This window comes from Physeter macrocephalus, chromosome 9 (assembly GCF_002837175.3).
Source record: "Physeter macrocephalus isolate SW-GA chromosome 9, ASM283717v5, whole genome shotgun sequence".
NCBI lineage: Eukaryota > Metazoa > Chordata > Mammalia > Artiodactyla > Physeteridae > Physeter > Physeter macrocephalus.
Genome location: NC_041222.1, coordinates 90490467 through 90514922, shown reverse-complemented (window position 1 = coordinate 90514922; position 24456 = coordinate 90490467). Strand labels below are relative to the sequence as shown.

Below are 24456 nucleotides of genomic sequence, written 5' to 3'. Positions count from 1 at the left end.
GGAAGAAGCAGAAGACTCAGAATTAGAAGCGGATCCTGAAGATGTGACTGAACTGCTGCAGTCCCATGATAAAAATTTAATGGATGAGGAGTTGCTTCTTGAAGGAGCAAAGAAAGTGGTTTCTTGAGATGGAATCTACTGGTGAAGACACTCTGAAGATCCTTCAAATGACAACAAAGGATTTAGAATATTACACATTTAGTTAATAAAGTAGTGGCAGGATTTGAGAGGATTGACTAGTTTTGAAAGAAGTTTTACTGTCTGTAAAATGCTGTCAATTCACTTTGCATATTACGGAGAAATAATTCATGAAAGGAAGAGTCAATTGATGTGACCAACTTCATTGTTGTCTTGTTTTAAGAAACTGCCACAGCCACCCCAGCCTTCAGTAACCACCACCATTAATAGTCTGCAGCATCAACACTGAGGCAAACCCTCCACCAGCAAGATTACCATGCACGGAAGGCTCAATGATGGTTAGCATTTTTTAGCAATAAAGTGTTTTTGTAAATTAAGATATGTACATTGTTTTTTAAGACATAATGCTGTTGCAAACTTATTAGTCTACTCTGTGTGTAAACACAGCTTTTCTATGTACTGGGAAACCAAACAATTTGTGCGACTCACTTTATTGTGATATTCACTGTATTGCTGTGATCTGCAACCACACCTGCAGTGTCTCTGATGTATGCCTGTATATGAAGAAGAAAACAACAACTGCCAAATGTTTTTAAAGTGCATGTGTCATTTACGTGGGCATTAGCAACTTATAGTAATTCTAGTTGCTCCAAATATTCACCATCATTTTGTGTTGTAAACCCGATGAGTTTTTATCCTTTGAGTGGAGGTCTGTTTTATCTACTTGGGTTTCATTTATCATTTCTCTTTGACTAATGATGATGAACAACTTTTGTATGCTATTTGTTCATTCACATAGCTTTTAAAGAAGTAAGTTCAGATCCATAGCCCATTTGTTTTGTTGAGTTTTTCGGGTTATAATTCAGTTGAAAGAGTTCTTTATACAATCTTGATAGAAGACTTTTATAAGATACACATGTTGAAAATTTTTTCTCCTAATCTGTGGTTGATCTTTTTAGTTGTGAAACAGTTGGGCAAAAGGTTTTCATGTTGATGAAGTCCAATCTATCATTTCCTTTACTTTCCTATTCTATTCCCCCCACCCCCTATTTAATAATTTGCCTAACAAAGGTCATTCAGATTTTCTCCTCTATTTTTTTCAAGAAATGTCTTTGGTTTAGGTTTTACATTTAAGTCTTTGACTTTTTCCAGTTAATCTGTGTAAATGGTGTGAAATATAGATCGTGCTTCATTTTTTCAGCTAAAGGTCTGCTTGGCTCACTGGTTATCCTTTTCCTATTCAGTTGCCTTGGCACCTTTTGAAATAAATTGTACTTATATGCATAGGCCTCTCTCTGAATATCATTCTGGTTTATTGATCTAAATACCTATCTTAATAGGTATGCACTATTTGACTAGTGCACTAATCATGCGCTCTTTTGATTAATCTGTGCAGTAAGTTTTCACATCAGAAGGAATAAGTCCTCTTAACTTTTTCTTTTGGCTATTACAGTTTCTTTTTCTTTCCCTATAAATTTAAAAAAGTTTTATTTTTTCTGGAAACCCTAGTGGTGTTTTATAAGGATTGTGTTGAACGTTTAGAAGATTTGGGGGAAAATTTACATCGAATAATATTGAATTTTCTGATGTGTGAACAATGTCCTTCCTTTTCCTTAGCTTTTAATGTTCCTTTGCAGTGTGTTACAGTTTTCACTTACATGTCTTCAGCCTTTTTTGTAAGATGTATCCTTAAATCTTTTGATGCTATCTGTAATGATACTTTTAAAAACTTCAATTTCCAATTGTTTTTTGGATTTAAGTAGAAATATAATTTATGTTCATTGATGTTGTTTATCTCTGTTTTGCTAACGTCACTTGTTACTTCTACTAGATGTCTTGAAGATTCCTTAGACTATTTTATATATTAAATAATATGATTTGTAAATAAAGATATTTTTATATTTTTCTAATCTGTATACATTTTAATTTCTTTTTGGAACAGGCCAGGATTTAATGCGAAGAATTTATTTATTATTTACAACTAAGTATGATGTTAGTCATAGGCCTTAAATAGTTGCTCATTGTCACCTATTTCTTTTCTTTCTATTCCTAGTGCTGTAAAATTAATATCATTTCTTTCTTAAAAGTTCATACTAGAATTCATTACAGAAGCAATCTGGACCTGGAATTTTCTTTTTTGGAATTTTTTTTAAATAACAACTTGATTGAGGTAGAATTCGTGTACCAAAAGTTCACCCTTTTAATTTACACGATTCAGTATTTTTTAATATGTTCACAGAGATATGGAACTATCACCACTATTTAATTTTAGTATATTTTCATCACCCCAAGAAGAAACCCTAATCTACTAATCTACTCTGTGTCTATAGAGATTTGCCTATTTTGGAGGTTTCATATAAGTAGAATCACAAAATATATAGCTTTTTCTGAGCAGCTTCTTCTACTTAGCATGATCTTTTTAAGGTTCATCAGTGTTATAATATGTATCCATAATCAAATTCAATTTCTGGTTAAGTAATATTTGATTTTATGGATATATCACATTTTGTCTTTCCGTTGATGGGCTTTGGGTTGTTTCCATTTTGACTGTTAATGAATAATACTGCTAGACCAGTTGTGTTTTTGTGTGCACACAGTTTTCCATTCTACTTTGTATATACTTAGCGTAGAATTACTGGTTGATATGATAACTCTGTTTAACAATTTTAGGAACTGCCAAAAGAATTTTTCAAAGCAGTGGCACTTTTTTTTACCACCCCACCAGCAATGAATGAGCGTTCCTGTTTTTCCACATGTCCCTGAATAATTGTTACTGTCTGTTTTTTTTTTTTTAGCCCTCCTAAAAAAGTGGAGTGTGAAGTGGGATTTCATTATAGTTATGAGTTGTATTTCTCTAATTTTGAGCATTTTTAATGTGTTAATTGCTTATTGGCTGTTTGTATATATTCCTTGGAGAAATGTCTGTTCACATCCCATTCTCTGTTTATAAGTTGGGTTATTTGTCTTCATTGTTGACTTTTAAGATTTTTTAATATAATCTGGATACAAGTCTCTTTATCAGTTATATGTTTTGTAAATATTTTCCTCCATTCTGTGAGTTGTCTTTTCACTTTCTACATGGAGCTGTTTGAATCGCAAAAGTTTTTTATTTTGATAATATCCAGGTGGCCTATTTTCTCTTTTCCTCTTTTTTGTCAAATCTCAGAAAACTTTGCCTAACTCAAAGTCAAAAACATTTACTCCTATTTTTTTCTGTATATTTTATTTTTTTCTCTACATTTAGGTCTGTTATTCATTTTGAGTTAATTTTTAGAGATGGTATGTGTTACAACTTCATTCTTTTGCATGTGAATAGTGAAGTGTTTTCCAACATCATTTGTTGAAAAGACTATATTTTTCTGATTGAACTGTAGCACCCTTGTTGAAATTCAGTTGTCCATAGATGTAAGGGTTTATTTCTGTCCTCTCACTTCTATTCCGTTGGTCTCTAATTTTATTCTTATAATGTTTATTCTTACACCAGTACTAGCTTAATAGTATAGTATGATATTGTGATTTATAATAAGGAAGAAGATTTGGTCTTCATCCCTGTTCCTGGCACAGAGTTCTAAATCCCTTGCGATTTCCTAAGTGGTAAGAGAGATTGAGGTGTCTTTTGTTATTCGTAACAAGGCCCTTTCAAACATGCCATAGTTCATGTTAATGAGGTAGCATTTGGAACCCCCCTGAGGATGTAGGCTTCTTGCCAGGAATACCAATCAAGTGATTTGAGGGTTGGGACATTCGGGCCCACCCCCTGACCTCCAGGGATTGACTTAATTACTAATAACAATTATTCCTACATAATGAAATCTCCACAAAAAATTCTGAACTCTAGGGTTCAGAGAGCTTTGTTGTTGCTGAACACTTGTAGGTGGTGGGAGGTTGATGCTCCTGGACAGGACATGGAAGCTTTGCCCTATGCAGCTTTTTCATCTGACTGTTTCTGAGTTGTATGCTTTGTAATAAACATGGCGATCTATTAATAGTAAGTAAACTGTTTTCCTGAGTTCTGTGTGCCATTCTAGCAAATTAAACCTGAGGACAAGGATGTGGGAACCTCCCATTTATAGCTAGCTGGTCAGAAGCACAGGTAGCAACCTGGACTTGTAATTGACATCTAAAGTGTGAGGAGAGGCAATCTTGCGGGACTGAACCCCTAGCCTGTGGGATCTGATGCAAACTCCAAGTAGATATGTCAGAACTGAATTGAATGTAGAACACCTTGCTTGTATTGCAGAGTTGCCTGGTAGTGGGAAAAACCTCTACACATTCAGTGACCAGCAGTGAAGTAGTATTGAGAATACAGAAGTATTTTGTGAGTAGAGACAGTAATATAGATGAGAAACAGGAGTGTTTTCCATAACAGAGTAATTGAAATTGAATAGTGTGAGCCCTCCAAGTTTTTTTTTTATCAAGGTTGTTTTAGCTATTCTGGGTAACTTGCATTTCCATAATTTTAGGATTGGTTTGTCAATTTCTGTAAAAGAGTAGAGCAGAGATTTTGAGAGGGTTCGACTGAATCTGTAGCTCAACTCCTGGAGTATTGCCATCTTGACAACTTTAATTCTTCTGATCCATGAACATTGAGATTATCTGTCTTTCCATTTATTTAGGCCTTTTAAAATTTATTGCAATGATATTTTGTTGCTTTAAATGGGCAAGGTTTATACTTTTGTTAAAGCTATTCTAAGTATTTTATTCTGTTTGATGCTATTGTAAGTGGAATTGTTTTCTTTATTTCATATTTGGATTGCTCATTGCTAGTGCATAGAAATACAGCTGAGTTTTGCATATTTATCTTGTATTCTGCAACCTTGATGAACATGGTTATTAGCTTTCAGAAGTTTATTTACTTCTGGATACCTTAGGATTTTCTATACTGATTTGGTTTACCTTGCCCTTCCTTTCTTTGCTGTTTTATGATAAACTTTAAGCTCATGAATTGAGACTTGGTTTTTGCTTTATTATTATTTTTTTTAATTTATTTTTAATTAATTTATTTTTGGCTGCATTGAGTCTTCGTTGCTGCACGCAGCCTTCCTCTAGTTGCAGTAAGTGGGGCCTACTCTTCGTTGTGTTGTGTGGGCTTCTCGTTGCGGTGTGCGGGCTTCTCATTGCGGTGGCTTCTCTTGTTGCGGAGCTTGGGCTCTAGGCACGCAGGCTTCAGTAGTTGCGGCTTGTGGGCCCAGTGGTTGTGGCTCACAGGCTCTAGAGTGTAGGCTCAGTAGTTGTGGCACGTGGGCTTAGTTGCTCTGCAGTGTGTGGGATCTGCCTGGACCAGCGGGGCTCGAACCCGTCCCCTGCATTGACAGGCGAATTCTTAACCACTGCGCCACCAGGGAAATCCAGGTTTTGCTTTTTTAATATAAGCATAAGGCTCTCTACTTTCGTTTGAAAACTGCTTTAGCTGCATCACACAAGTTTTGATGTTGTGTTTTTATTTTCATTTAATCTAAGATATTTTTTTAAATGTCCTGTGATTTCTTGCTTGATCCATTGGTTTTGTAGAATTTGTTTACTTTCCAGCTATTTGTTTCATAATTTCTTATTGTTATAATTTTTATATCCTTTGTTTGTGTGTCACTCTGGATAATATTTCATGCATGGTTCAATCTTATTCAATGTATTGAAATTTGTCTTAGGGCTTAACATATGATCCTGGGGAATGTTCCATATGTGACTGAAAAGAGTACTTTTTCTCGATGGGGATTAGTTCCAGTGGGCTGATCGTATTGCTGAAGGCTTCTATATACTTTTACTATCTTATCTACTTGTTTTATTAAATATTGAGAAAGGAATGTGAGTATCTAAGTATAATTTTTGTGTTATCTTCTTTTTTAACAAGATTTGCTTCCGGCATTTTGAAGCTCTGTTTTTAAGTGGCAAAGCACTTAGGATTATTACATCCTCCTGATGAATTTTCCCTTTTAGCATTTTGCATTGTTTATTTTTATTCCTGGTAGTATTTCTTTTCCTGAATTTTGTTTGGTACTGTATAGTCAGTCAGACTATCATTTGCTTATTGTGTGCTTCATGTGATATATAGTTTTTCTGTCCTTTTATTTCTAGCCTGTGTCTTTACATTCACAGTCAGTTTCTAAGTGACAGTATGTTTGTTTTACTTTTTATTAGCTCTGACAATTTTTGTGTTTTAGCAAAATGTTCATATCACTTATATTTAATGTTATTTTTGTGGTTGAATTTGAAACCTTCTTGCTGTTTACCTTCTAGTTTTTTGTCTATTTTTCCCCCCTTTTTCCTGCCTTTTCTGTGATTAACTCGTTCCCCCCCCACCCCCACCCTTTTTTTTTTTCTTTGGCTGCACTGTGTGGCGTGCAGGATCTCAGTTCCCTGACCAGGGATTGAACCTGGGCCCTCAGCAGTGAAAGCACAAGGCCTAAGCACTGGACCACCAGAGAATTCCCTTAACTACTTACTTTTAATGAATCTCCTTTAACCACTTTTGGCTTCTGAGATATACTTGTTTGTATTTTTAGTGGTTTCTAAATATACATCTCTAAAGTGTCAGTCTGCCTTCAAATAATATCTTGTTACTTCAACTGTGTTATTACAGAATATTTTCCTTTTCTGTCTTTAATCCGTGTGTTCTTGTTGTCATTTATTTTACTTCTACATATCTTGTAATCCACATAATACATTGTTTTCTTCTTATAAGATGTTATTTGCACTTTAATATATTTTAAAAACGAGAACAATGTGTTTTATTTATATATTGTCCATTTACATTTCTCTTTATTTCTTTTGTGTAGATTCATATATACACTTGGTATAATTTTTTAAAATCCAGTTGACTTAACTTTTCTTTTAGATCTGGTCAGCTGGCAATGGGTTTTATTTATTCATTTGTCTAAAAGAGTCATTATATTTTTGGATAAGTACTAGCACTTTAAGTTTGCTCAGGATTCCAGACACTGGTTTGGGGAGACAAGAGGAACCTAACTTGATTGGGGCAGGTGAAAGTTAATACTTAATTTTGGGTCCTTTATTTAGCAGAGAAAGTTAGTAAGAATAATGTACTGAATTTGTAAGATAAGCATGAACAGTTTGAAAATCTCATGTTTGGGCATACTGACTTTTTTTTAAAAGCTGCCATTTAGAATAAATCACAGGGGAACAGAAATGTTTGCTATTCTAATATTAAAGACTTTTGAATCATCTGGGAAAATTTGTTAGAAATGCAGATTCTCATATGTCACCCCAGAACCACAACTTAAGAACCACTAGAGTAATAGAGTGCTCAGTTGGCCGGGTGCCCTTTGAAATTAATGAGGAATTCCTGGAGGCACTGAGTATGGCAGGTCTATCAGGACCATATGGCCCTTTGACTTGGGAGTCCCAGTGACCTTTTCAGAGTGCCTTTGAGGTCAAAAGTTGCCATAATGACACTAAGGTGTTAGCCTTTTGCACCATTCACAAGCAAACAATGCAGTTTCCAAATAACTGTATGATTGGAACATAACAAAATGAATGCAAAAGCACATGAGAACTTACATGTCTTATTAAAGAGATCTATGTCAGTTTTTATATCTGATGTAAATATTGGTAATCCTTATAACAAAACCCTTTGGAGTCTTTTAGTGTTTTTCCCCCTCCAGGGAGTATATTGTCCTGCCTTGAAGTTCAGTTTTGGACTTTTTTTTTAACTCTGTTTTCTTAACATGTTCATGTTTTTCTCTATCTTTAACCTATGGAGTGTATTAGAATAGCAGCTTTGAGGTCCTTGGAAGCAAATTTAATCTCAGATGACATTTTTCTTCTGGCCCATTGATTGACTTGTTTCCTGGTCATGAATCATGTTTTCCTTCTTTTCATACTTGGTCATTGTTTTTAAATTTAATTTTAATTTTATACTGGGGTATAGTTGATTTATAATGTTGTAGTAGTTTCAGGGTACAGCAGAATGATTTAGTTTTACATATTCATATAAGCATTCTTTTTCAGATTCTTTTTCCATATAGATTATTATAGAATATTGAGTAGAGTTCCCTGTACTATAAAGTATATCCTTGTTTATTTTATATATAGTAGTGTGTATATGTTAATCCCAAACTCCTAACTAGTCCCTCCCCCACCTTTCCCCTTTGGTAACCATAAATTTGTTTTCAAATTATGAGTCTGTTTCTGTTTTGTAAATAAGTTCACTTACATCATTTTTTTAGATTCCACATGTAAGGATATCATGTTATATTTATCTTTCTCTGTCTGACTTCACTTAGTGTGATAATCTCTAGGTCCATCTGCAAATGGCATTATTTTATTCTTTTTGTTGCAAATGGCATTCTTTTATTCTTTTTTATGGCTGAGTAATATTCCACTATAGATATGTACCACGTCTTTATCCATTCCTCTGTTGATGGACACTTAGGTTGCTTCCTTGTCTTGGCTACTGTAAATATTGCTGCAGTGAACACTGGGATGCATGTATCTTTTTAAATTATGGTTTTCTCCGGTTATATGCCCAAGAGTGGGATTTCTGGGTCATATGGTAGTTGTATTTTTAGGTTTTCAAGAAACCTCCATACTGTTCTCCATAGTGCTTGTACCAAATTACATTACCACCGATAATGGAGGAGGGTTCCCTTTTCTCCACACCCTCTCCAGCATTTATTGTTCATAGACTTTTTGATGATTGCCAGTCTGACTGGTGTGAGGTGATACATCATTGTAGTTTTGATTTGCATTTCTCTAATAATGAGAGATGTTGAGCATCTTTTCCTGTGCTTTTTGGCCATCTGTGTCTTCTTTGGAGAAATGTCTGTTTACATCTTTTGCCCATTTATTGTTTTGTTTTGTGGTTTTTTTTTTTTAAATTTTGAGCTGCATGAACTATATATTTTGGAGATTAATCTTTTGTCAGTTGCTTTCTTTGCAAATATTTTATCTCATTCTGTAGGTTGTCTTTTTGTTTTGTTTATGGTTTCCTGTGCTGTGCAAAAGGTTTTAAGTTTAATTAGGTCCCATTTGTTTATTTCTGTTTTTATTTTTATTACTCTAGGAGGTGGATCTAAATAGATGTTGCTGCGATTTATGCCAAAGAGTGTCTGCCTGTGTTTTCCTCTAAGTTTTATAGTATCTGGCCTTACATTTAGGTCTTTAATCCATTTTGAGTTTATTTTTGTCTATGGTGTTAGAGAATGTTCTAGTGTCATTCTTTTTACATGTTGCTGTCCAGTTTTTCCAGCACCATTTATTGAAGAGGTTGTCTTTTGTCCATTGTATGTTCTGGCCTCCATTGTTGTAGATTAATTGACCATAGTTGTGTGGTTTTATTTCTGGGCTTTCTATCCTGTTCCATTGATCTATATTTCTGTTTTTGTGCCAGTACCATGACTGTAGCTTTGTAGGATAGTCTGAAGTCAGGGAGCCTGATTCCTCCGGCTCCATTTTTCTTTCTCAAGATTGCTTTGGCTATTCAGGGTCTTTTTTGTCTCCATACAAATTTTCAATATTTTTCTTCTAGTTTTGTGAAAAATGCCATTGATAATTTGATACGGATTGCATTGGGTCTGTAGATTGCCTTGGGTAGAATAGACATTTTGATAATATTGTTTCTTCCAATCCAAGAGCATGGTATATATTCCCATCTGTGTCATCTTCAGTTTCTTTCATTGGCGTCTTATAGTTTTCAGAGTACAGGTCTTTTGCTTCCTTTGGTAGGTTTATTCCTAGGTATTTTATTCTATTTGATGTGATGGTAAATGGGATTGTTTCCTTAACTTCTCTTTCTGATCTTTCACTGTTAGTGTATAGGAATGCAAGAGATTTCTGTGCTTCAATTTTGTATCCTGCAACCTTAACCAAATTCACTGATTAGCTGTAGTAGTTTTCTTGTAGCATCTTTAGGATTTCCTGTGTATAATATTGTGTCATTTGTGAACAGTGACAGTTTTACTTCTTCTTTTCCAATTTGGATTCCTTTTGTTTCTTTTTCTTCTCTGATTGCGATGGCTAGGACTTCCAAAAGTATAAAAGTGAATAAAAGTGGTAAGAGTGGACATCCTTGTCTTGTTCATGATCTTAGAGGAAATGCTTTCAACTTTTCATGGTTGAGAATGATGTTAGCTGTGGGCTTGTCATATATGGCCTTTATTATGTTGAGGTAGGTTTCCTCTATGCCCACATGTGGAGAGTTTTTATAATAAATGGGTGCTGAATTTTGTCGAAAGCTTTTTCTGCTTCTGTTGAGATGATGATACAGTTTTTATTCTTCCGTTTGTTAATGTGGTGTATCATACTGATTGATTTGTGCATATTGAAGAATTCTTGCATCCCTGGGATAAATCCCACTTGGTCCTTGTGTATGATTCTTTTAATATATTGTTGAATTCGGGTTTTTAGGATTTTGTTGAGTATTTTTGCATCTATGTTCATCAGTGATATTGGCCACTAATTTTCTTTTTTGTGGTGTCTTTGTCTCGTTTTGGTATCAGGGTGATGGTGTCCTCATAGAATAAGTTTGGGAGTATTCCTTCCTCTGCAATTTTTTGGAAGAGTTCCAGAAGGATAGGTATTACCTCTTCTCTAAATCTTGATGGAATTCGCCTGTGAAGCCATCTGGTCCTGGACTTTTGTTTCTTGGAAATTTTAAAATCACAGTTTCAATTTCAGTACTTGTGATTGGTCTGTTTATATTTTCTATTTCTTCCTGGTTCAGTCTTGGGAGATTGTACCTTTCTAAGAATTTGTCTGTTACTTCTAGGTTGTCCATATTACTGGCATATAGTTGCTTGTAGTAGTCTCTTATAGATCCTTTGTGTTTCTATGGTGTGAGTTGTAACTCCTTTTTTTTTCTAATTTTATTGATTTGAGCCATCTCCCTTTTTTTCTTGATGAGTCTGGCTAAAGGTTTACCAATTTTTTATCTTTTCAAAGAACCAGCTTTTAGTTTCATTGACCTTTTCTGTTGTTTTCTCAATCTCTATTTCATTTATTTCTGCTCTAATCTTTATTATTTCTTTCCTTATGCTACCTTTGGAATTTGTTTGTTCTTCTTCCTCTAGTTGCTTTTGGTGTAAGGTTAGCTTGTTAATATTTGAGATTTTTCTTCTTTCCTGTGGTAAGGTTATATTGCTATGAACTTCCCCCTTAGAACTGCTTTTGCTGCCTCCCACGTTTCAGATTGTCGTGTTTTCGTTTTCATTTGTGTCTAAGTATTTTTTTATTTCCTCTTTGATTTCTTCAGTGATCCATTGGTTGTTTAGTAATATATTGTTTATCCTCCATGTGTTTGTGTTTTTTACAGTTTTCTTCTTTGTAGTGGATTTCTAATCTCATAGCACTGTGGTTGGAGGAGATGCTTGCTATGATGTAAATCTTCTTAAATTTACAGAGGCTTGATTTGTGACCCAAGATGTGATCTATCCTGGAGATTGTTCTGTGTGCACTTGAGAAGAATGTGTATTCTGCTGCTGTCAGATGGAATGTCCTATAAATATCAACTAAGTCATAAAAGACTTGTGTTTCCTTAGTGATTTTCTGTGTGGATGATCTGTCCTTTGATGAAGGTGGGGTTTAATAATAGTGGCACTAAAATCTCCCACTATTATGTGTTACTGTTGATTTCTCCTTTTATGGTTGTTAGTATTTACCTTATATATCAAGTTGCTCCTATGTTGGGGGCATATATATTTACAATTTTTATATCTTCTTCTTGGATTAATCCCTTGATCATTATTCATTGTTCTTATTTGTGTTTTGTAACAGTCTTTATTTTAAAGTCTATTTTGTCTGATAAGAAGATTGGTACTCCAGCTTTCTTTCGATTTCCATTTGCTTAGAATATGTTTTTCCATTCCTTCACTTTCAGTCTGTATGTGTCCTTAGGTCTGCAGTGGGTTTTTTGTAGACAGCATATATATGGGTCTTGTTTTTGTATCCATTCAGCCAGCCTGTAAGTCTGTTGGGTGGAGCATATCTATATGTATGTTCTTATTGCCATTTTGTTAATTGTTTTGAATTTGTATTTGCGGGGCTTTTTTCTTCCCTTCCTCTTTTCTCTTCTCTGGTGATTTGATGACTATCTTTAGAGTTGTGTTCGCCTTGCTTTTTCTTTGTTTGTGTGCGTGTATATATTGTAGATTTTCGGTTTATGGTTACCATGAGGTTTTGATATAGAAGTCTGTATATAAACAAGATTGTTTTAAGCTGCTGGTCTTTTAATTTCAAATGCATTTCCAATATCCTACATTTGTACCATCCTCTTCTCACAGTTGCTGGCTTTGATATCATTTCTGTGTGTATGATTTCCAACCTTTACTCTGTTTGCCTTTACCAGTGAACTTTTCCATTAATAATTTTCTTGTTTCTAGTTGTGACTTTTTCTTTTCATCTGGAGAAGTTCCTTTAGCATTTGTTGTAAAGGTGGTTTGGTGGTGCTGAATTCTCTCAGGTTTTGCTTGTCTGTAAAGCTTTTGATTTCTCCATTGAATCTGAACAAGAGCCTTGCTGGGTAGAGGATTCTTGGTTGTAGATTCTTCCCTTTCATCGCTTTCAGTATATCATACCACTCCCTTCTGGCCTGCAGAGTTTCTGCTGAAAAATCAGCTCATAACTTTATGGGAATTTTGTTTTATGTTATTTGTTGCTTATCTTTGTTGCTGTTAATATTTTCTCATTGTCTTTAATTTTTGTCACTTTGATTAATGTGTGTCTCAGTGTGTTCCTCCTTGGGTTTATCCTGACTGGGCCTCTGCAGTTCCTGGACTTGGGTGACTGTTTCCTTTCCCATGTTAGGGAAATTTTCAGTTATTATCTCTTCAAATATTTTCTCAGGCCCTTTCTCTCTCTCTTCTTCTGGAACCCCTATAATGCGAATATTGGTGCATATAATGTTGTCCCAGAGGTCTCTTAGACTGTTCTTGTTTCTTTGCATTCATTTTTCTTTATCTGTTCCGCAGCAGTGATTTCCAACAATCTGTCTTCCAGCTCACTTATTTGTTAGTCTACCTCATTTTTCCTGCTATTGATTCCTTCTCATGTATTTATATTTCAGTTATTATATTGTTCTACTCTCTTCTCAAAGCTTCTAGTGCATTATTAAACATTTCTTCTATCTTCTTCATCTGTGCCTCATTCTTTTCCCAAGATCTTGGATCATCTTTACTCTCATTACTCTGTATTCTTTTTCAGTTATGTTGGCTATCTCTATTTCACTTAGTTATTATTCTGTGGTTTTATCTTGTTCCTTCATCTGGGCCATAATTCTCTGCCGTCTTATTTTATCTAACTTTCTGTGTTTGTGGTCTCCGTTCCTCAGTTTGCAGGACTGTAGTTCCTTTTGCTTCTGGTGTCTGCCCCCTGGTTAGTGAGGTTGGTCCAGAGACTTGTGTAGGCTTCCTGGTTGGAGAGACTGGTGCCTGCCCACTGGTGGGTAGAGCTGTGTCTTGTCCCTCTGGTGGGCAGGGCCTTGTCAGGGGGTTTGTTTAGAGGCAGCTGTGGGGTTAGGAAGACTTTAGGCAGCTTGTCTGCTGGTGGGTGAGGTTGTGTTCCCACCTTGTTGGTTGTTTGGCCTGAGGCATCCCTGCACTGGAGCCTGTAGGCTGTTGGTTGGGGCCAGCTGTCGGTGCCAAGATGACGATCTCCCTAAGAGCTCATGGTGATGATTATTTCTTGAGGCCTCCGCCAGCAGTGTACTTGACCCCACAGACAGCCATGGCCAGCCCCCACTTCTCCAAGAAATCCTCCAAGACCCACAGCTATGTCTGGCACAGGCTCCTATGGAGTCACTGCTTTGCCCTGGTTCCTAGTGCACATGAAACCTTGTGTGTGACCTCCAAGAATGGAGTCTGTTTCCCCCAGTCCTTTGGAGCTCCTGCACTCAAGCCCCGCTAGTGTTCAAAGCCAAATGCTCTGAAAGCGCCTCCTCCTGATGCCAGACTCACAGCCTTGGGTGCCTGACGTGGGGATCAGAATTCTCACTCCTGTGGGAGAACCTCTGCGAAATAATTATTTTCCAGTTTGTAGGCCACCTACCTAGTGAGCATGGGATTTGATTATATCACAGAAGCTCCCCTCCTACCGTCTCATTTTGGCTTCTTCTTTGTCTTTGGGTGTAGAATATCTTGTTTGGTAGGTTCAAGTCTTTTTTGTCAATGGTTGATTGCAGTTGTGATTTTGATGTTTTCATGAGAGGAGGTGAGCTCAAGTTCTTCTACTCAGCCATCTTGTCTCCTGCTCCCCGCCCCATACTTGGTCATTTTTGATAGTGTGCTACGTATTGTGACTTTTGCATTGTTGGCTGCTAGATTTTGTGATATTTGTTTAAATTCTTTGGGGCATTTTTTGGGGGGAGTAGTAAATTACTTGAGAATAATTTTAATCCTTTCAGTGCTTGCTTCTAATATAATTTAATTCAAGTAAATCATTTAAATTAACTCAGTATTTGCTTGTTATTTCAGGTCTAGAGCATTCTTTAAGACTAACTTGGTTGCACTAGTAGACAATAATACTCTTGGATACAGAGCATCTAATACCTCACATAGTAGAAGATCTTTCCACTTTCTAAACATCCTGTCTGTGTGTATGCTTGGGAATTTTTCCACCTATTGTGTTTGGGTTCTTTTTCCTCCATTGTTGGAAGCTTTCTTATATGAATGTACAAATTTTACTCAAGGTGACCTTTCTGTTAGAGCTTCCTGCCTCTCTCTCAGCATACCTCTTTCCTCTGAAATATTTTACTCCAGAAATTCTAATTGTTTTGGCTTTCCTGAACTCTGAACTTTGAGTTCTGTAGTTCAGCAGGCTGTGATTTGGTGTCTTCTTTCTGTACCCTAACCTAGAAATTCTGTTTCTTTCCCTTCTCTCAGAGGTCCTTGTTTTCCAGTGCCATTGTCTCATGTGTAATCCCTAAAGGTCATTATTTTATTGATTTTGTATGGTTTCCAGTTGTTTGGCAAATACCATTATTCCTCTTACACCATCATGGTCATGATTGGAAGTTCCTGTGCAGAGCCTTATTTAAACCTCTGTACATGTAGACTCAGTGTATTGTAGTCTTATGATTCAGGGCTTTAATGAGATCAATTACTTTTCAGATTCAGAAAAAAATTACATTGTAGTTTCCTCTCCAAAGGAAAGGTCAAATGAGCACCATCACTTTGCTATTCCTATAACTATTCCTTCCTTCACGTTCATGTGCATTAAAGCCAGTTCAGCTGATCTAAATGCCATATTATTTCCCATTTACAGGGTATTATTTTACAAAACCGGATGTAATCATCAAGTTGGAGCAAGATGATCCATTGTTATTAGAGGAAGAATTTCTAAACAAGAGCCATGCAGGTGAGTTGAGTACTTTAGACACAACTGCAGGGGAAGTTAGATCCAAAATGGTCAGTTAGAGGTGGACATTGTGAAATAGTTTAAACACTTTTCTTTATGAGGACTTATATCTTGAAGTGTGTAAAGAGTATACCAAATATGATGTAAATGAGTGTGTAAGAAAAGGGATGGAATGTTAGCACATTGATTTTCTCACCTTACAAATAGTAAGCTTCAAGATACAGTACAAACCCAAATACGTAGATGATTATTTTAAATATAAATGATATAAACATTTGCATTCAAACATGCAATTTAGCAGTCATTCACATGGGGAATTTTCTTCAGTTTTATGCATTGTTACCTTAGAAGTCAAGAGTCAGTAAATCATGTATTTGGTCCTGGTTTCTCTGTTGTTTCTGTGACCTCTTTAATATCTCTACACTAGACCATTTCATATTGATTACAGCACCTTTATGACATGTTTTAATAAGGAGCTGATCAAATTTCAAAAAATACTCATGAGATTTTTTTTGGCATTATGCTAAACCTTGAATTTAACGTTGAAAAATTGAATTCAGCCTTGACTGAGATTGAATCCTGAATTATTTTTATATGTTTTCTTAATTTACCACTTTGTATTTCTGATTTTCCAAATTAATTTTAGGTATGTCTCAAATACAGTCTAATAGCATTTTCTTTTAATAGTTGACATTAGCCCATTCATATTGATTGGCAGTTACTTCTAAATGCTGTTTCTGTGTATAATGTTACAGAAACTCTTCAGTAATAGCCCTGCTTTCTTTTCTTTTTAGAATAAGTGTGTTTTTTTCCTAATAACGTAGTTAGGTTGTACTTTGGCTTAAGGTGTGACTGTAAAAATTTATAATCTCATGAAATTGCTTAATGATCCATTTATTTAGACAATGTCTAGTAATCACCTGATGTGTAACCAGTTATGAAATTAAAATGCTTACTTTCTCTTCCTTCCCATATTTTAACACCCAACTTTAGTTTCTTTTATAATCTCTCTTAGTTTTTACCTCTTCAATATCATTGTGACTGTTACTTGATTTGTCAGCTGTAAGTTATATATTTGGCTTCCTAGCTTTTCAAGATGTGAAAAACATCAGGATTACATCTCATTACTTTTGTTGCATCTTACTTTTCCGATATTGAATATATTTTTTCTAAACGTCCAAATTCTTAAGGCCTCTAAAAGAGAGTTGTAAAACAGCACAGAAATGAGAGTAATTAATTACTATAAATTTTATGAGTGATGTGATGTGTAATGATGCAGAAACTTGTGCTTAAGAAAGACCTGATGTTTTTCTGATCCAGTCATATTCTGTTTCTTTATGAGAATGATAATTCCATGGGTGGTCACTCTGTACTATTTCTTATCATGGACAGAATAGTTGTATCTATATTTATGCTAAGTTTCATATTTTTATAACCATGAGGAGACAAATCAAACAGTGGGAAATGATATTTGTTATAAATATACCTCAGAAAGAATTTATTTGTATAATATATAAGGAATTCAGATCTTAAGACAGATATGTCCTTAGTATGGCCTTCCATGACTATCATATTTTAAATGTCACTCCTGTGTCAAATAATCTTATTTCCTCCTTTTTTCTGTTTCATTTTTCTCCCAACCACTCAACACCTAATATACTATTGTGAAGTACCAATTTTTCCCTCTGTCTCTTTCCACTGGAATATAAGCTCTCTGAGAGCAGATATTTAAAATATTTTATTTTCTGATTCAGTACCTAAGACAAAAACTTGGGACGCAAATGTATGTTAAATATTAAACTACTAAAATTGTTAGTAAAAAGGCAAGCAACGCATTTAAAAAAGAGTCAAAGTCCATAAAGAGGCATTTCTCAAAGAAGGGGATGAATGGCATAGATGAAAAAAAATGCTTACTCTGGGAAGCACAGATTCAGATCAGATTACACTGTAGTATGATGTTCTTCCCACTCAATTTTCAAACATGGAGAAGTTTTATGATTCCAAGAGTATGATGATATTCAGGGAATCATCGACAAGGCAGGAGCAGTATTAATTGGTATAACTGTTTGGGAAAACAGGTTAGCATTTTCTTTACATTTTAACATACCTGTTCCCCATGACTCAGTAGTTTCACTCCCAGGTTTATCTTCTAGAGTTTCCTATACATTTTCACTGGGAGACAAAATAAGACACTCTTCATACAACATTTGTAAAAAGCCCAGTTTTGGAAGGAACCTCAATACTAATTTACATGTGAACTTAAAGTTAAATCATGATATAATAATACAATGGAATATTACACACTGCAGGACAACCATGGTCTATGAAGCTAAAATGAAAATTATGCATATGAAATCAAGCAGCACAAGTCTATTGGTAGGAAAATGCCATATATATAATGGTCAGATACAACAAACTGAATAGTATCTTGTTATTTGGAACAGAATGTTAAAACATACACACATACAAAAATTAAGATGTACTTAAAATGAATGTGTGTGGGTAAATTATTTGGTGTATTATAATGCACCAGAAAAGAATATTGCCTACTTTATTCCTGCCTCTTCTGGGACATTATATATAATTAATATCGTGTAGTTACATTGGATTGACCATAAGGTTGGAGAGAGGTATTTCATACTTATTGACGCAGCAGTCAAATTTCTTTGACTAAGCCAGTGTAACTGAGAGTGGTCTGGGTAGCTCTGAAACATACATTTAAAAAATATATATATATATATATTTAAAATTTATTTATTTACCTTGGCCGCGCTGGGTCTTTGTTGCTGTGTGCAGGCTTTCTCTAGTTGCGGTGGGTGGGGGCTACACTTCATTGTGGTGCACGGACTTCTCTTGTTGCAGAGCACAGGCTGTAGGTACACGGGCTTCAGTAGTTGTGGCTCACGGGCTCTAGAATGCAGGCTCAGTAGTTGTGCACAGGCTTAGTTGCTCTGCAGCATGGGGGATCTTCCCGGACCAGGGCTCAAACCCCTGTCCCCTGCATTGGGAGGCAGATTCTTAACCACTGCACCACCAGCGAAGTTCCATACTGCATTTTTAGGGACTACTAATTTATATCATATCACAGAGGAGTGCAAAAATAATCAGAGAATGAGAGTTCTTTTTCAGATTTAGAAGCACAAAGCTGCATGAAAAATATTTTATAGGCTCTAAGAAGGTATCATTTGAAAGAGAAACCATTATTTTAGGGGTAGCTAAAAAACTGTCAACATGCCATTAATTTTAAGATGAATCCTGATTTAAGTGATAATAATTTGCTTAAAAATGTGTGTGCCTCAATGTGCATGTGTGCTCTCCATCTATTCATTGTTAAGATGAATGGTATAGGCAGTACTTATTGTGAGAGTGTAAATTAGTGTTGGGAAGCTCTAAGAAGGTATTTTCTTGGTCAAGTTTAGAGAATAGTATTGCCTCAAAAGATATCTAGATTAATCTTTAATCCTTAAGTTGGGATATAGAGTTACTTAGAGAAAGGATTGTGAGTAGAAGATAAATGTTAAAACTGAAAAATATTATTGTAGTTAAGGAACCACTGATAGGAGACAAATAGCCTGGACAGGCTAGATTGGAAAATATGGAATTGTGAAATGGTAGCTAGAATATCTAATGTGCCTGGAGTTGTTAAAAAAAAAAGTTGTTTTCCAGAATGATGCCACTTAATTCCTGTTTTCTGTTGTAGTTAGAGTAGTGTGTTCAGTGCCACATTAGGTTTTAGCATAGGGCTGGCATTTTACATCAAAGGTTAAAATAGCCTAGGTAAGATCAGTCACACATATGAAAGAAACTTTTATGTGAAATGAATAAAAAGGGTATTTCTAAATAGGCTTTTGGAAACAGGTTGAAACATGCTATTTAAGGATCTCAGAAACTAAATATGTTGAGAAGTAGGTGGAATGCTTATATAGAGATTAGTCATGGTTAAGACTAGTTTCAGGAGAGTGAGTAATCATAGTGAAAGTGGAAACTTATGATTTGATGTTCAAGAGAGGTTTGTTGTTGAACAACCCTGGTATAGTAAACTAAGGCATTAGAGCCAGCATATAGAAGTGAATTCATTCTAGGTCAAATTATGGTTTTACCTCTCATCACTTTTACACTTCTTGTACATTCGTATTTCTGTGAATAACTCCAGGAGGACTTGAGCTTGAGCTATAGAATTGTTTCTATAATCAGGAGAAAATAAGTGCAATTATAAATGTATTTTAGTGTTGATGTGTTTAGAATAGAAAAGGGGGGACTCCAGCTGGAAGCTTGTAGACCTCCCACTGTAATCTCTAGTTGGAAGTATAAGGACCTGGACATTGTTATTCTTCCTTAGTCCAATTCCTTCTTTGATCTATCATTTGAAAACCCTTATTAACTGATTTTTCTTACAATTCTACCTACTGCTCATAATCAGTCATCCCAGTCTCTCATTTTCAGATTTCCTGAGTGAACCACTTTTGAGAGTCCTATTATCTATTTACCTTACATTTCCTTATTTTTAAAATGCCAACTATATAGTAATAATCATCATAATTTTGTTGTCCTTTTTTCTCAAGAAGTATAGGAATAGTATAAACATTTGGAATGTTTATTTCAGGGAGACTTGGTGCCTAGAAAGCAAATAAATACAATATTGCACATGTATATAAAGGCTGCATCCTATAAGAAATGTGTTTAATGTTCATAAGACATTTTTATTTTCTTTATTTTATAAGACAGCAAACTTGGTAACCTCTTAGAGAAAAGTCTGGCAAATCAAGGAAAATACTTGCAGGAAGACTTTTTTGCTCAACTTCAGAATAAAGACACAGTTGAGAAAACTTTCCACCAGAAGTTACACTGCAGAGAACATCAGAGCACTCACTCAGAAATAAAGACCTTTGAAATTGGAGGTAACTTAAGCCCTGATGCAGCCCTTACCATTCCCCAGAAATGTGACACAAAAGGGAGCTTCTGTCATGATACCATATTTTGGCAAACCTTGCCCACTCAGACTACCTTTAGTGTACATCAGAGAACTCAAATAAGGGTGAAACCCTATGGATGTGAAGAATGTGGAAAATCCTTCTCTAGGAAGTATTACCTTATTGGACATCAGAGAACTCATAGTGGGGAGAGACCTTATGCATGTAATGAATGTGAGAAAACTTTTACCCACACATCACACCTCAGAGATCATCGGAGAACTCATACAGGGGAGAAACCTTATGAATGTAGTGAGTGTGGGAAAGCTTTTAGCCATAAGTCAACCATAAAAAGACATCAGAGAAGTCACACAGGTGAGAAACCCTATGAGTGTAATAAATGTGGAAAAGTGTTCTATACAAAGTTTCACCTCACTGAGCATCAGAGTAGTCACACAGGGGCAAAACGCTATGAATGTAGTGAGTGTGGAAAATCTATCTGTAGGAAATCATACCTCGTTGTGCATCAGAGAATTCACACAGGGGAGAAACCCTATGAATGTAATGAGTGTGGAATATTTTTCTATAGGAAGTCATACCTCACTGGACATCAGAGAACTCATAGTGGGGAGAGACCTTATGCATGTAATGAATGTAAGAAAACTTTTACCCACATGTCAAACCTCAGAGAACATCAGAGAACTCATACAGGGGAGAAACCTTATGAATGTAGTGAATGTGGGAAAGCTTTTAGCCATAAGTCAACCCTAAAAAGACATCAGAGAAATCACACAGGGGAGAAACCCTATGAGTGTAATAAATGTGGAAAATGTCTCTCTAGGAAGTCTCACCTCACTCGGCATCAAAATTCACACAGAACAGAAACCTTAGCAGTGTAGTAAGTGTGGAAAATCCTTCTGTGAAAATTCTCATCTACCTCTGCATCAGCGAATTCACAGAGGAGAAACCCAATGAATGGGTTGAATGTGAGAAAGCTTTTAGCTAGATGCCGGTCCTAAAGACTTCAGAGAACTCACACTGGGGAAAAATCCTATTAGTAATGAACGTGAGAAAGTTTTCCCATATAAACTAAACCTCAGAGTACATCAGACAGTCCCCACGTGGGAGAAACCCTATCAACGTAGTAAACTTTAGAAAACTTAAAGCAGCAACCCAGGCCTAAGAACACATCAGAGAAGTCACATGGGGAAATCCCATTAACATGATGAACATAGGAAAGCTTTTAGCCAGAAGTCAGGTCTTAGGAAACATCAGACTGAGAAACACTATGAATGTAATGGATATGGGGAAACTTTGACTGGAAGTGCAGCATCAGAGAACTCAGGGGAAGATCAATGAATATAATAAACATGGAAATTTTCTCTTCGAGAAATCAACCATCAATCAACAAAACTCAGAAATCCCTCATGTGTATTGTGTATGGATAGTGTTTCAACCAGATTTCAGCCCTCATTGGACATTAGAGGACTCACACAAGAGGTAAATCCTTGAAATTAATCACTTATGAACAGTCTTTCCACCAGACTACTCAGTGGGTATTCAAAATTTACGCAGGAACAAAATCCTGTGAAGGTAATGGATGAGGAAAACTTTTCTACCCAAAGACCACCTTTAGTTTAATTGTACTGGAATCTAACATGAGGGTAGTGAGAATTATGTACTTTTTATGTAAAAACTATCATTATGTAAACATGTTAGAGGATACATTTGGATAGTTAAAATACCTCATGTTCCTATTTTTTCTTACTGTTTTCTGGCCAGTGTATAAAAGATAGATGATTGTTACTGAATTGCCTCTTCAGGAAAGAAGACAAACAGTGTTTCCTGCAAGAATTTTATTGTCTCAGGGTCACCAGTGCATTTAGTGTGAACATTAGATTCATTATGCAAAAGTCATATGCACAGTCGTTTGGAGAACAAATCTGATTCAATTGAGTTGCTGTGAACAGTGGTACTCACTATTTACCCTGTAAAGAGAAAAAGAAGTTGTATTTCCATTCTCCTTTAGTTCAAAATATTTTAAAATTATCTGGGACTCTTTTGATCTACATGTTATTTAGAAGTGTGTTGTTCAGTCTGCAAATGTTTTGATATTGCTGGCTGTTTTTTTAATTAATTCTAGCTTCATTGTCTTTTGAATTGTGCATTGTGACCCACAATGTTGTTTGTCTCAATCAAAGTGCCATCTGAGCTTAAAAATGTGTATTCTGCTGTTGTAGAATAAAGTATTCTATAAATGTTGATTAGACCCCATTGACTGATGGTGCTGCTCAGTTCAACTGTGTCCGTGTTTCGACTGATGAATCGAAGATGGTTGAAATCTCAAACTAATTGTTTTCAGTTCTTTTTTTTTTAAATTATTGAATTTTGGTTGTGTTGGGTCTGTTGCTGCGCCTGGACTCTCTCTTGTTGCGGCAAGTGGGGGCTACTCAGCATTGCAGTGCTCAGGCTTCTCATTGCTGTGGCTTCTCTTGTTGCGAAGCAGGCTCAGTAGTTGTACCGCATGGGCTTAGTCATTCTGCAGCATGTGGGATCTTCCTGGACCAGGGCTCAAACCCGTATCCTCTACATTGGCAGGCAGATTCTTAACCACTGCGTCACCAGGGAAGTCCCAGTTCTTGCCTCCTATTTTGATCTGTTTTTAGACACATTCTCTTAAGGCTTGTTCTGTCTTCTGCTGAATCTACCCCTTTATCATTATGTAATGCTCCTCTTTATTCCTGATAATTTTCCTTTTGTTAATTCAGCTTTGTCTGAAAGTAATAAAGCTACTGTAGTTTTCTTTTGTTTTTTTTTTTTAATGGCTTTTAAAATTTTATTTATTTATTTATTTATTTATTTGGCTTAGTTGTGGCACACCAGACCCTTTGTTGCGGTGTGTGTTCTCTTCATTGCGGCTCACGGGCTTCTCTCTAGTTGTGGCGCACAGGCTCCAGAGCATGCGGGCTCAGTAGTTGCGGTGCGCAGGCTTAGTTGCCCTGTGGCATGTGAGATCTTAGTTCCCCAACCAGGGGTCAAACCCATGTCCCCTGCATTGGAAGGTGGAATTTTAACCGCTGAACCACCAGGAAGTCCCTTCATCCCTTTACTTTTAATATATCTTTTTACATTCAAAGGGGTTTTGTATAGATAGCATATATTTGGGTCTTTTTTTAATCCACTCTGAGATTGTTTTTTCATTGGTACATTCAGATAATTCACATATATCTGCCCTGTTTTAAAATATTTATTCATTGTACTTTTTCATTCTTCTCTTTTTCTGCCTTGTGTAATTTTAACTGTGCATTTTATGTGATTACATTTTCTTTCCTCTTGTTATATCGATTATCATTTTTAAACCTTTAGTGGTTGCCCCAGAGTACACTATACACTTAAAGGTAATTCAGGTAGCTTTCAAATAATACTCTATATGCTGGAGGTTTGAACAGCATATTCCTAGATAGTTTTATTTATATATGGCTTGGTATCCTCTGGCTTCCTGGATCTGTGGTGGGAGTCTGTCACTAATTTTGAAAAACTCAGCCATTATTATTTAAAGTATTTCATTTGTTTTTGCCTTCTCCTTCTGGTATCCTCATTATACATACATTACATCCTTTGTAACTGTCCACACATCCCTTGGGTGTTCTGTCCGTTTTTTTTCCTTTTTTTCCTCTTGCATTTCAATTTGCTGTTTCCATCTTGAAGTTCATTGATTGTTCCTCTACTGTGTCCAGGCTACATGGTAGCCCATCAAAGGTATTTTCATTTCTGCTGTAGTGTTCTTTTTTTTAATATATAAATTTACTTTTTATTTATTTATTTTTGGCTGCATTGGGTCTTTGTTGCTGCGCACGGGCTTCCTCTATTTGTGGTGAGCAGGGGCTGCTCCTTGTTGTGGTGTGTGGGCTTCTCATCACAGTGGCTTCTCTTGTTGCAGAGCACGGGCTCTAGGCATGCAGGCTTCAGTAGTTGTGGCTCGTGGACTCTAGAGTGCAGGCTCAGTAGTCGTGGCACACTGGCTTAGTTGCTCCGTGGCATGTAGGATCTTCCCGGACCAGGGATTGAACCTGTGTCCCTTGCTTTGGCAGGCAGATGCCCAAGC

At 36.0% G+C, this 24456-nt stretch overlaps 1 protein-coding gene across 1 annotated transcript in view; it reads left to right on the top strand.

Moving 5' to 3' along the window:
- LOC102976092 (zinc finger protein 25-like) overlaps positions 1 to 23600 on the top strand; it is a 30130-nt gene extending 6530 nt beyond the window's left edge. Inside the window, exons 5-6 of the mRNA XM_028493483.2 lie at positions 15349 to 15441; positions 20163 to 23600. Coding sequence (XP_028349284.1) covers positions 15349 to 15441; positions 20163 to 21250 — 1181 coding nt within the window. The 3' untranslated portion in view covers positions 21251 to 23600. The remainder of the gene's footprint in view (positions 1 to 15348; positions 15442 to 20162) is intronic.
- The last annotated feature ends 856 nt before the right edge of the window (positions 23601 to 24456 follow it).